Raw genomic sequence first — 14,366 nt, 5'->3', positions numbered from 1 at the left:
CCTCGTTCCAAGGGCTTTTCCCTTTTTGAAATATTCAAAAAGGGAAAAGCCCTTGGAACGAGGTTGGGATTTTACCGCCTAATGGTCTAATTTGTGATCGAATGTAAGATGAATAAATTTACCCACCATACGACTGCTCTGGTTTAAGTCCGGTTAGTTTGGTCCTGTGTATGTATAGTACTCGAAGCAACCATCCGCCATCTTTGAATTTCGTCATGGTGCCTGTAGCGTTAAATCTCAGTGGCTCACCGTGAACATTGTATTCGACTGTTTGGTTTACTGTGGGACTGAATGTCACCCACGTGACCATCATTTCGGTTGGATCACCTGCGCAATATAAATTGCAATACGTAAATACCTTGTGGTCATTCTTTGGAAGTCTTTCACACATCACATAAATTCAACACTAAGCTAATTAAAATTTGGTCAGCGCTGAGATCAATCATTATCCTCTGATAAACGTTCTTTCAAAGGGTCTAAACATGAGCGAGTACTAGTCCTTCCCAGAGCCTGAATTTTGTTTTAAAACCAAATGAGGCCTAGAGGCGAGAAATAGAGTTGCCTACAATGAAAGGCCTCTTAGTTTTTTTTTGAACCATGCCTGTTTTGGCATTATAATTCGAAGAGCCCGAGGATTAGGAAAAAAAAAATCCAAGTTGTCCGTTACTTTACTTGAGTACCTATCATAAGGTCACTTGTCCAATTTTCATCAAGTTTCTCTAAGACGGGAAACAAACTCTGTATGAAATTGCAATCTACTAATTTCATAAAACTCACTCAAACACATTCAATTCTATGTATTCTACTCCGATAACATTGCGGATTTCAAATCCATTATCATATTTCTAAATTTTTAGTGTCTTATACTCAGTGATATTGAGAACCGCATGAAACCTCTTCTCAGAAAGCCTCAATTATTCGTAAAGAGGAACACACGCAGAATGTAGACGTAAACAAATTTTTACGACTGAGCATTGACTGAGAGCTGTTGTTAGCACGAAAAAAAAAACGAGTTTGACAAAAAAGTCTCTTCTGGTCGCGGTATTTTATGCGAAATTTTGTATTCCAATCATAAAACAAAAATATTCATACAATGCAAAGCTAAAAAAAACTTTTCATAGAGGTCAAAACAATATAAAAACAATTTATCGTTGCTGTTAAGTCTACCTGTGTTCTATTGATATTGATAAAATTATCACGGAATATCTTAAAGAATGCAGAGACTCACAGTAAACGTTTCATCTTTATCCAGTTTGTGCAATGATGTGTGAAAAAAAAGTGAGGTTGGTTTCAGTCAAATGTAGAAATTACATCCAAGATGAACGACAAGAAGGCGTACCAAAACAACATAATATCAGTTGCATGTAGAATCAGCAATTTAAGTTACCGTAACATTATGAAAAATATTCATACATTCCCCTTCATTCACAAGACTAGATTTCAGTTCTTTTCTCCCAAGTGTCACATCCCGCCTCTTTGCGTTAATCACTGAAGACATTTTTCCGCTTAAACGAAACGGAACTAGTCGGAGCTTAAATTTTTCTTGATATTTTAGTATCGAATGAGCATTTTTGGAGGGAGCGAACCATGATATGATGTATCAAAAGCGACCTTATTTAAATTTTCTCGAAATTTTGTGGCTGGTAACATCGCATTGTTCTTGACAAAATTTCGTCGAACCGCGCTTGTTATCAAAAGGAAACGAGTGGATCTCTTCCTTATTCACGTTACAAGTTGAACATTAGCTTTTCTTACCATACCTGTACAAGCGAGGCTCATTTGTTCTGGTTGAAAAGGATACAAGCCCTTTTCAAGAAAATAAAACACACCAAACAGAACTAATCCAGTTATGCACGTGAACAAAACTGCGACACAATCACATAGGACAGACATCAGTGGTCGGTTTCAATAAACTGTCCGTCATGTATCACACGTTTTTACACCTCTTTAAAAGCTCGAGGAGTGCTTGTTTTAGATTGTTAATACTCTTCGCATCAGGTCATTTCGCTACCGAAACAGATTTGTTAATGTTAGGCTTTTGACCTCAAGGAGGCTAAGAGTGACTATAGCATCCGATTCTCTTTACAATATCGCCCCTGAAACAAACACTAAGGTCAAGAGAATGAAGGGAATGATCACTTACTAAAGATGCTATTAATCCTAAACAAAATCTCCTTTTTAACACCTTAGAAAGTGTATCAAAACAGCAAGGAGGATATGCGCACTGTTGTTAGGATATAAAGCTGAAAAAAAATTACGTGGTCTAGTGGAGTGCACGCGTGATTTTTTCATTGTCATCTGATGTAGGAGCCAAGGAAAACACTAAACAAAAACCGACGATTCATCCGGCAGAAAACAAAGTAGATATTTTGAAAAAGTCATTCACTCGCCAATTTTTATATTTCTGCTCCAATTTTCATATTTCTGAAAGTAACTCCATTTTGTCATACATCAGCAGAAGTGACAGTTGTGATTGGCTGATTGGTATCACGCGTCCCTCCATAGATTAAAATGTATCGCGCTTGATGTTTCAAAATTGCATCCCGCGTGGAATACGTACGTTGAATGCCATCAATGCCCAGATTTTTCACGTGATAAGAATGCGAATGAGGCGTGATTGTGGTATGATATTCTTGATGCTCTTTCAGAACTTCTCGACAATTCCCGACAGTTTAATTTTGACGCTAGCTCTCCACTAGTTCTTGCAAACACTATGGAGCAGTCTATAGCTAAAAAGAACAGCGCTTTCTACATTAAGACCCGCGGGAAAACAAAACTGCTACCCTCGCGAGCAGACATTAAGGGATTTTTTTTCGAATAAATGTGTACTCTTAGCGAAAAGTGAATTACAAAGGGTATTTTTAAATTATGATGTTGAGGACCTACAGATGTATATAGATTCTTCGCTGTTCCTTACAACACTTCCATTCACCATGAGAAATTTTGAACCTTAGTATCAAGCTTTTCCGGCACTGGGGCTGCAATAAAAAAATTTACGGCAAGGAAAAATGTAATCAAAGCTCATAGATCCTGAATTGCGCGCAAAGACGCAAGACGGTTGCGCGCGAAACTTTCATCTCCCGTGTAGGAGTTTGACTCAGTGCGGCCAACCACAATCTATGACTTCCAAATCGTTCCTCTTCAACGCGCAGATTTTTAAACCGACTCGCTATCTTAATCATTGAGGGAGATCCAAATCTTTCAATCTCCTCATTCGAGCTTTTTCCCTTTCACGTTTTAAGAGCGGCCGTCCGTAAATATCGCCCGGAGGTGTGCAATATGAAAAAAATCGAAAATCCCCAAACTTTGCTAGAATATAGGTCTGGATGAACTATTTCCAGAAAAAATACTTTGAGTTCAATTGCGTTTTTATTTTTCGCGAACGGCGGCAAAATAGGTTTTGTGGTTCTCACGTCAGCTTCACGAGGTTTAAAGGCTGATAGTTTCTAAAGAAACTGTTTGGGGCTGCGTCGGTGGGGGTAACGAAATAATTTGAATATATCAACAAAGTTGAAAGGGTAAATTGGCCACCGTTACGATTATAAAAGCTGACGTTTCGAGCGTTAGCCCTTCGTCTATTCGCTCCGACGAAGGGCTAACGCTCGAAACGTCAGCTTTTATAATCGTAACGGTGGCCAATTTACCATTTCAACTTTGTTGATATATTCAAATTATTCATGAGGTTTAGACAACCATTATTTGAACGTCGCTTGAAAATAAACAAATCAGTAAATCTGACCAAATATTTTTCTAATGAAAAGAACACGTACTTACAAACAGTCTGAAGTGTTCTTTGTTCGATTCCGTTGCAATCTAAATTTTTGGGGAATTTTTGGTTTTTTCCAATATTTCACTTTTTTCTGGCGGACAAAAAAAAATGGCAAAATTGAGAGGGTAAAATCGCACCTATGTACATGGCATGGGGTTATATCAAGTTCATCCAGCGAGAGAACAAGGTTTCTTCTTCAAATAACTCCAATAAAATTTTTGGGCTACTTAAACTACGAAATTTTAGGACCCCAAACAAAAGTTACTCAGAGGTCAAAACGCGCCATTCCTTCTCACGCTATTGGAGGCGAAAAATCAACAATGCGCACGTGGAAAAGATAACAGACCACTTCGAGAGCGAAATATCGTTAACGATCTGAATAAAAAGTTATCTTTGATCAACATTTGTCGTTTCTACTGCTCAGGTTACCTGAGATTAAAATTTTTAGCAGTTATTTTCGAAACAAAACAAGCCAAAATGCAACATCGTCCAGTTCGAAGCGGCCGAGGACGGACTACAAACCGTAAAATAAATACGTTTGCCATATTTACACTTCGATTTGAGTATTGTTTATAAATTTGTAGATACCATGCATCAGCGCCAAATATTGATTGTGTATTCTCCGCGTGAGTGCCCTCCGCTGTCTCGAAATGTTCAGTAAGGATTGCGTGACAGGCGGACTCAAGTCCTGGGCCACAATTGCAAGAGCAAGCGTCTTTACCACAAACACTGACACTCCTCCTTTACATTCAGTATTATTTCTTTGGGAACCTTGAATCATGCTTGAACACTTTTTGGGGAAATGATGTATGAAAATGCTTGTAATAACTAAAAGCAAGTCTTTATCCGCCGTCGTCACTACGGTCAACAACTTAATTTTCTCATACTTTTATAAACTAATACGGGAAATATAACTGGGGAGAAAAAACTAAAGCAAAGCAACAAGTACAAGGCCTTCAATAACCATGATTAGGTAGCTTCTCGAGTTATCTTATTGTTTTTGCACTACATAACGTCTACAAAATCAATAAGAAATCGTGAGAAATACTGAGAAGTTACCTGCCCTGGCGAGAAGAAGATCTGCCTCCGTTTTCAAAGTTGAATCAAAGCAGTCATAAAACTTCAGGTGACTCTCGGTGTTTCTTCTGCATGTTTCTATCGCCTCACGCAAAGCATTTGTCGGGTTAAAACCACTGCATCCACAAGGCCCTCCAACAAGTTCAGAGTAGCTACACCCTGTCATTACATAAACACAACTGTGCAATAGCGCACCATAGTACAAATTATCGACGCAGAAGTAATCTGATTGTGTGTCATACGTGAAGACGTTCATTTTATTTATGTATATCGAAAGTGTCAAGTGATTGTATCAGTTATTGCGTGCTAAGCGCTTGATTTTTGGTCATGATTCCCAGACACTTGTACACGAACAATACCGTCTGCGTAAATCTTCTCCCATCTAATAATGTGGGAAACGTACAGCTTCAAAAGTAGAGCAACGTTACAAGTAAAAACACAGTAACATAACAAGTATACAATGTGTTCCTACACCAATCCAGATGTAAAAAATTACCACTGATTAGATAAGCTTTGAAAGCTTATTTGATGAAGCCTGAAAACTGACCTTGTCATCAGATCAGTGAGTGAAAAAGAGGACGGGGTAAATTAAGCGGAAAAAAATCCCCCACAAGCATTCAAGTATCATGATTTAAGGAGATGTTACTAAAAGGATGAACGGGGCACGGGGCACGGGGCACGGGGCACGGGGAACGGGGAACGGGGAACGGAGAACGGGAACGGGGAACGGGGAACGGGGAACGGGGAACGGGGAACGGGAAACGAAGAACGGGAAACGGGGAACGGGGGACGGGGGACGGGAGACGGGGGACGGGAGACGGGAGACGGGAGACGGGAGACGGGAGACGGGAGACGGGAGACGGGAGACGGGAGACGGGAGACGGGAGACGGGAGACGGGAGACGGGAGACGGGAGACGGGAGACGGGAGACGGGAGACGGGAGACGGGAGACGGGAGACGGGAGACGGGAGACGGGAGACGGGAGACGGGAGACGGGAGACGGGAGACGGGAGACGGGAGACGGGAGACGGGAGACGGGAGACGGGGAACGGGAGACGGAGAACGGGGAACGGGGAAGGGGGAACGGAGAACGGGGAACGGAGAACGGGGAACGGGTAACCAGATTGCCTTCAGAAAAACTGTCCAGGTCTCAAAGAACAATTGAGGGCATTTGGAACTGATGGAGAGAAACCCCTTGGACAGGCCCTCTCAGAAGGATTTCCATCTGCCATAAAGCTGCGATGTATGAGCCATTTCAGGAGCAACGTTAAAGAACATCTGAAAGTTCTTGACGAGCCCAATAAGAGTACAATCACAAACCAGATTTTTGGCTATCACAATGGAGACGAGATATACAATGAAGGAATGGTCGATGCCTACTCGCCTGAAATGTTTGACTCCCTGTCTGAATCCGTGCGACAGGATTGGGAGAAGAAGTGTCCTACCTTTGTCCGTTGGTTTGACACAACAACATCATTGATCAAACAAGAGATGCTTGCCAACGTAAGAACATCAGCCGGGCTTGGCTACCCTCCTAACAGACTCTATGCGCACAGCTCAGAGAGCAATAATCATATCATCAGGCACAAAGAGAACTATAAGGAAGTGTCTCTCTCAAACTATGAAACAGCTCAGAGCGGATTATGACGACGAGTTCGTAAAGGCCATAACAGGACGAGGAGAGTACACGATGAAGTATACTCACTTAGCTCTCACTACAGATCAGTTGTTCAAAATGACAGTGAAGCAGAGAGATACATATGTCAGAAAGCTTAGAGCGATGACTATGGCTGAAGTGTTGCAGGGGGAGAAAAGCACTGTCGCTAATTTCACCTCTTCTGGACCCTTGTCTGCTTCCTGGGAAATTCTGCAAAGCCCTCTTGATGATGTCGTTTTAAGCAACATATGGGAGAAGGCTGTCAAGATTGTTACCTGCCCAGAAGCGATCCAACCTGCTCCTTTTTTCCCAAGCAAGCAAACAGCTGAGAAGACATTTCTAGTGATCAGTGGAAGTGGTTGTGAAAACTTTCACATCGTTAAATGTAATGGCAGCGTCAACACATTAGTCAAATGTTCTTGTCCAGGCTTCAAATCTCTTGGAATTTGTTCTCATGCTGTAGCCGTCTCAGAGAAACAAGGTCTTTTAACAAAATATCTTGATGCTTGTAATAGAAGCACTGATCTGAACATCACGTCCATTAATTTGGCAGGCAAGCAGGACCCCAACGTTGGAAGGAAGAAGAGCAATCCCCGTAAGCGCTTCAAGGGAACACTGAACGCCAAAAGTAGAAACTGTCGTTAGCTGCAAAAACGTCTTTGGATTAACAACTCCCAAGGAACCACAAGTAGGCGTGCAACAACATGACATGCACAATGTTCAATTTCCAGCTCCTAAACCGCCTCCCGGTTAGCTCAATGGATAGAGCGCTGGACTGTTGTGCGGGAGGTCAAGGGTTCGAGCCCCGGCCGGACCAACTCTCAGGGTCTTAAAATAATTGAGAAGAATCTACTACCTTTCTATGACATCAAGAAATGGTTAGATATTCAAGTCTTCTCGGATAGGGACGAATAAATGGAGGTCCCGTCTCCTGCAGGGTCGGGGTAGGAGACGTTAATTTCCCACACACGAGATTACTGTGTGATGGGTGACCTCCCCTGGGGTGGGATGGGTGGGATATTGGGCGCACTTAATTTGGAGCCTCGCTCTGTTGTGCGACCCTCACCATACTCTGGTGAAAGTGATTAAATATAAACTTTGTGGCGTAAACAATCAAACACCAGCAGATTCTCAGAATGCTACTCTGTATGGTGGCACACTTGTCAAGTCTGAGACATCAGTTTCATTGGCACAGTCTGAATGCAATGGTTCAAGGTGCCTTCAACCTGGAAGTGATTCTTTTGGCAGTGCATTTTCATTTCTGGCAGATCTTCTAAATGATGATCCCGCATCAGTTAGTTTAGCAGGGTCTGCAAATCCTGTACATGGCAACGGAGGATTGCAGGACTGCGCCTTGCCTTCCTATGTTTCGGCTTCATCTCTAGTCATGCCAGTCACAGCCGAATCTACTATGACCACCTCTTGGGGATCCAAAACGGCCATTCCCTTACTGAATGTACATATGGCAGGTTCATGGGTCTCCAAGTCGATCACACCCTCACCAATTGTACCTACGATGGATTCATGGGGATCCAAGTCACCTAACCCCTCGCCAAATATATCTATGACAGCTTCATGGAGATCTAAGTGAGCTACCCCCCTTGCCAAATGTATCTATGACAGCCTCAAGGGGACTCAAGCCAGCCATGCCACCAGCTAATGAGCCATACCAAGTTGGAACAATCTGGGGAAATGTCAGGAAGTGCCTCGGTTGTAAGCGTGAGTTTCTCCCTGCTGTGCCCCCAAATGATCAGTACGTTCTAGTGAGACAAGAGTCTGATTGGTACTGGGAGAAACAAAGTATGAAATGGCGCCTGAGGAGAAAAAGCAATAGATATTATCACCTGCTACCCCAATGCATTTTAATTAATTTTCCAAATGTTGTGTCTCCACCGATTAGTATACCACCACATATCCCACAGCCTGTCAAAGCTGCGCTACAGCATAGGTTTCAGCTACATATTTTTAACCATCTCTGAATATGTATATGGCATTTATAATTTTGGGTGTCAACATGCTAGAAGAGCAAAAATAACAAATGTGTTCTATTTTCTCTAGCTATGTAGGGAAGAAGGGAATTGTGAAGTATAAAAGACAGGTCGTACAGTTTTACTTTAGAGAACCTGTACTGACTTTATTTCTGCTATTCTAATGGCTTAAGGAAAGTAACATTTTTCTACATTCACATGTTTGATTTTCAATCAGTTTAAAGAAAGAACACATTTTTCAGAAAGTATTTCGATTACATAAAGAATAGTTAGAAGAAGTCTGAGTACTGATGAAATTTGAATTTAATTAAGAAACAAGCGCATGAAGAAAATTCCAACTATACAGAGTCAATTGTAAAAGCATGTAGCACATGTACATCAAGTATTGATTGAGAAAGTGTTAGAATAAGTAAAATGCAAAAGATTATTTCCATCCTTTAAAAAAAAAAGATAATTGACTCCATTTCCATAATTGTTGGGATGATAACAGTGTATATGGAATTTCACAACAGGGATAATTAACAAATATCCCTTGCAGCATTGATCAGGTTTGCTTTAAGAAACAACTTCATGTTTTCTTTCAGAAAATTCAGTGCTATTAAGAAGCAAACGGATAAAGAAAATTTAAACTCTATGGAGTCAGTTGTAAAGTATATAGCACATCAAGCATTGATTGAGAAAGTGTTCACATTAGTAAAATGCAACAGATCATTTGCATCATTAAGGGAAAAAAAATTATTGACTCCATTTCCCTAACATACTTGTTGTGGATATATAATAGCAGGGTATATGGAATTTTGCAATAGATCTACTTTCAAGAAAAACACATCGTTCACTCTCTCCTCCGGCTGTTCCCAATAACAGAATTGAAGGTAAAAAATGATTTGGAACTACTGATAGTGTCTAGTTCTTAAAGCAAACTCTGTCAACCCTTATGGAAAGTGTAATATATTCATACGTCATCATACCCATGATGCTTTGTGAAGAAAGGAGAGAGAACACACCTTGTAGTTGTTGTGGTTTTCTTAGTGTGATTATCCTAAAATACAACATTTCTGGCGACAAGGATGGCTGCTAGTGTACCTTTTGGTAAAGTTGGGGAGTTTAGTCCCGAGAAAGAGACGTTCAGCGCCTATGTTGAAAGAGTTGAGATGTTTTTCACTGCAAACGGTATCGTCGAAGGAGCGGGCGAACGTCAAGAGGCGGCCAACGAACTGGTCAAAGAAAAACAAAGGGCAATTTTTCTCACAGAAGTTGGGCCAGAAGTTTATTCTACACTAAGCAATCTTGTGGCGCCCATGAAACCGAAGGAAATTCCTCTGACCGAAATAATCGAATGTCTGGAAAAACACTACAATCCGCGTCCACTCGAGATTGCCGAAAGTTTTCACTTTGGCACACGTAATCAAAAGCAAGGTGAATCCGTGAATGACTTCATTGTTGCATTAAAGAAATTGTCTATACACTGCAATTATGGACTGTTTCTGGACAGAGCTCTGAGAGATCGATATGTTTGTGGTCTCAACAATGTCAAGATACAAAACAAGTTGCTGATTACCGAAGACCTTACGTTTGATCGAGCATGTCGGATTGCAAAGTCCATGGAGATGGCTGAGAAGAATTCACAAGAATTTCACCCTGCTGCTTCCGAAGGAGAAAGTGAAAGAGGAACTGTTAACCAACTTAAAACTGAGAAAGTTAGCGCAAAGGAACACTCGTCCAACAAATCATGTTTTAGATGTGGAGGAAAACACAACTATAATAGTTGTAAGTTTAAAAATGCTAAATGTTTTAAGTGTTCAAAAATAGGGTATATCGCCACAGTATGTCGTGCTAAAAGTGAAGAAAACAAAGCCAACTCGTTTTCGCCTAAGGGTAGCATTCAAAACATGCAAAGTAGTGACGCATATGATGAACTGGGTATATTTTCTGTCGAAACCACTGTGTCGAAGAATCATAAGTACAAAGATAACATGTCACTCAATGGTTGTATGTGCGAGATGGAAGTGAATACTACAGCAGATCGCTCAATTATGAGTAAGAGTACTTGCTTACTAAAATTCAGTAACTTCTCCCTTGCACCTTCAAACGCTATACTTAAGACCTACACGGTGGAATTGGTAAATGTGTGTGGAGAAATGAGATGTGATGTGGTATATAAGGGCCAAACTTACTCTTTACCCTTGTTAGTTGCAGATTACACAGGGAAACCAACTTTGCTTGGGAGGGATTGGCTTAGTTGTGTTAAGTTGGATTGGGAAAAAATCTTTCAGATTAGAAGCCCTGACCATCATGGAAACAAAAGTCAGCTTGACAACTTAATTTCAAAGCACAATTTTCTCTTTGAGGATAGTTATGAAGGTCTTCAGTTGTTGGAAGCCCATATAACTGTTAAAAAAGGGGCAAAACCTGTTTTCTTTAAACCCAGAAATGTGCCATATGCCTTAAAAGATGCAGTTGAGAGTAAGCTAGATAAGCTGGAGAAGAATGGTGTCATAAAGAAGGTTGAGAGGTCTGAGTGGGCAAGCCCAATAGTAGTAGTACCCAAAGCTGACAAATCAGTCAGAATATGCGGTGATTATAAGGTCACTATAAACCAGTCAGTGGAGGATGAACCATACCCTCTTCCAACTACACAAGACTTGTAAAATACTCTTAGTGGCTCCAAAGTTTTTAGCAAACTTGATTTGTCGCAGGCTTACGCTCAACTTAGTGTTGACAAAGAAAGCCAAGAATACCTTACCATAAATACACATAAGGGGCTGTATTCTTACACCAAGCTTCCTTATGGGGTTAAATCCTCCCCAAAACTCTTCCAGGCAAAAATGGACCTCATATTACAGGGAGTAGAAAGGTGTGTTTGCAAGCAAGATGATATTCTCATAGGTGGTGCGGACTCTCAGGAAAATCTGAGAATTCTTTCAGAGGTATTAGAACGCCTGCACAAATATAATGTACACTTGAAGCTATCCAAGTGCGAATTTCTGAAAACAGATGTAGTTTACCTTGGCCTACGAATAAGTGAATCTGGACTACAGCCGGTCGAAGAAAAATTTGAAGCAGTTAGAAAAGCACCAGTACCACGTGATGTCAGTGAGTTAAGGTCATTCCTGGGAATGGTCCAATATTACGATTCCTTTCTTCCAAACCTAGTGAGTACTCTAGCACTCCTTCCTGATCTTTTGAAGAAGGGAAAGGCATGGGTTTGGACTACTGAGTGCCAAAAGGCCTATGATGCCTGTAAAGAAGGCCTTACAAGTGACTCTCTGCTAGTTCACTATGACGTCACTAGAGAGCTTAGGCTGGCCTGTGATGCCTCCAGTTATGGGCTTGAAGCTGTCATTAGTCATGTGATGGATGACGGCAGGGAAAGGCCCATTGCTTATGCCTCAAGAACTTTAACGTCTAGTGAAAGGAACTACGCCCAGATTGAGCGTGAGGCACTGTCTATCATCTATGGGGTAAAGAAGTTTCATCAATTCTTATATGGGCGGAAGTTTACTTTGGTCACCGATCACAAACCTCTGCTGTCAATTCTTGGACCAAAGTCGGCCATTCTCACATTAGCTGCAGCCCGGATGCAGCGGTGGGCCCTAGTTTTGTCAGCATATGACTATGAGATTGTATTCAAACGATCTGAAGATCATGCCAACTGTGATGCATTGTCACGACTGCTACACAAAGGCTCTGATCTAGCTAGTGAAGCTTCAATTTTATCGTGTAAGTGCTGTTGATGATGACTTTCCCATCGTAGCCAAAGACATTGCCAGAGAAACCCAACATGATCCAGCAATGAGCAAGGTCCTTCATTTTGTTATGTCTGGATAGCCAGACAGATGTGGGGATGAAACGCTAAAACCTTATCACAATCGTAGGCTAGAGTTGTCCTGTGAGCAAAGCTGTATTCTTTGGGGTTCAAGAGTAATCATCCCACTTTCTCTAAGAGTCAAAATGTTGAAGGAGTTGCACCGGGAACACCCTGGGATGTGCGGGATGAAGGCAATTGCATGCTCATGTGTGTGGTGGCCCAAAATGGATGAGGAAATAGAGGATGTAGTGAGGTCTTGTACAGTATCAGAGCACTAGGAGTTCTCCACCATGTGCACCTTTAATTCCATGGAAATGGCCAAGTAAACCATTCCAGAGAATTCATGTCGATTTCTGTCAAAAAGAAGCTGATTACTTCCTAGTAGTTGTTGATAGCCACTCCAAGTGGATAGAGGTCAAACATATGACCTCAACCACGGCTGATAAAACAATTGATGAGTTACGGTTGATCTTCGCTGAGCATGGTTTACCAGAAGAGCTAGTCTCTGACAATGGTCCACAATTTGTGTCCCATGAGTTTTCTGAGTTTATGCGTAAAAATGGAATAAAACACACTTTGGTCCCTCCCTATCATCCACCTTCCAATGGGGCAGCTGAGAGGTCTGTGATAGTGTTGAAAGAAGCATTGATAAAGCAAGTATTGGAGGGAACCAAGGGAAGATCCATGAAGCATAGATTGATAAAATTTTTTATGTAGGTATTGCACAACCCCTCACGGCACCACTGGTGTGACCCCAGCAGAACTCATGGTAAAGCGTAAATTAAGAACTAGGCTAAGCTTAGTTAAACCTGATCTAGAACAAGCTGTTCAACACAAGCAAACTAGCCAAGCAGTTTATAAGGATCCTAAAGTTGATGCAGAGAGATTTTTCCAAGTATATGATAGAGTGCGTGTACGAAACACCAGACCAAAATCTCAGGTTGATAGGTGGGTTCCAGGGACAGTTGTTAAAGTCTGTGGTCCCAGAACATATATTGTTAAAACAGGATATCGGAATCGTTATGTCCACACTGATCACATTATAAGGGCTTGTGACAATGCACCTGATAGGGTTGAGGAAGCTGAAGTTATGGTCCCTGAGTCATATGAACAGCCTGAGCAAGAAATAAAGGAAAATCCTGACAAAACCTCAGAATTGTCACAGATACCAGATAACTTAAATCCAGTTGTGCCAATGGCACCTATTTGTTTAGGTCATGAGGCCTCCGCCTCTCCATGTGTTTTGAGGAGATCCGAAATAATTAAAAAACCTATTGATAGACTTAACCTTTGACCATCTAGGTATTTTCATTTGCTCATTATTATTGTTGAGTTATGTTGAAAAAGAAACCCCATTTTGCTTTGTGAGGAAAAGTAGTGTAATATATTCATACGTCATCATACCCATGATGCTTTATGAATAAAGGAGGGAGAACACACCTTGTAGTTGTTGTGGTTTTCTTAGTGTGATTATCCTAAAATACAACAGAAAGATTATTTGCTTGTGCTAGAAAGAAGCTTAGACGTTATTTTTCTTTAAATATTTACATGTTGGGTTTTGTTTAACTGATATGTTGAGTTTTAAATGACAGCTGTTTTTTTCTTTATTAAACAGTAAGTTTTGTCGCTTAAAATGATTTCTTATGAAATTGAAAAAAATGTCTAAGAAGGAAAATGCTATTTATTGCAGTAAAAGACAATTTTAACTTGGGTTGCTAGACCTTCATATTCATATTTCATATTTTTTCATATTTTAGCATGTTTTCAAAACTTTTTTGAGGGCCTTTCGAAGATTAAATGTTAAATTAAATGTTAGATAACATGTTAAATTAAATGTTATTAAAAGTTCTGTCAATTTTTGATTTCTCTATTGTCTACATGGAAGTCGGGTCGATACAAAGATATGTTCGTGATGTTATTTTGCGGTAAGGTAAGCCACAGGCGGCCAAAGCCCTCTTTGAGAACCATACAAGGAACACAATTTGCATATTTATAAGGATTTGTATGGGATTTTCTACAAGATATCCACAGAGATAGTTAAAGTAAAAATATTAAATAAAAATGGCT

The 14,366-nt window shown here is 40.8% G+C and overlaps 1 protein-coding gene across 1 annotated transcript in view; it reads right to left on the bottom strand.

Moving 5' to 3' along the window:
• The window catches only part of LOC111329097 (acid phosphatase type 7), a 12,218-nt gene extending 10,183 nt beyond the window's left edge, over window positions 1-2,035 (bottom strand). Inside the window, 2 exon segments of the mRNA XM_088762556.1 lie at window positions 127-327; window positions 1,761-2,035. Of these exon segments, the coding sequence (XP_088618682.1) occupies window positions 127-327; window positions 1,761-1,893 (334 nt within the window). The 5' untranslated portion in view covers window positions 1,894-2,035.
• Between the last annotated feature and the right edge of the window lie 12,331 nt (window positions 2,036-14,366).

The sequence above is a fragment of the Stylophora pistillata genome, chromosome 6 (genome assembly GCF_964205215.1).
Source record: "Stylophora pistillata chromosome 6, jaStyPist1.2, whole genome shotgun sequence".
NCBI classification, from domain to species: Eukaryota; Metazoa; Cnidaria; class Anthozoa; order Scleractinia; family Pocilloporidae; genus Stylophora; species Stylophora pistillata.
Note: the sequence above shows the minus strand (reverse complement) of the source record. Positions and strands in the feature narration are given on the sequence as shown.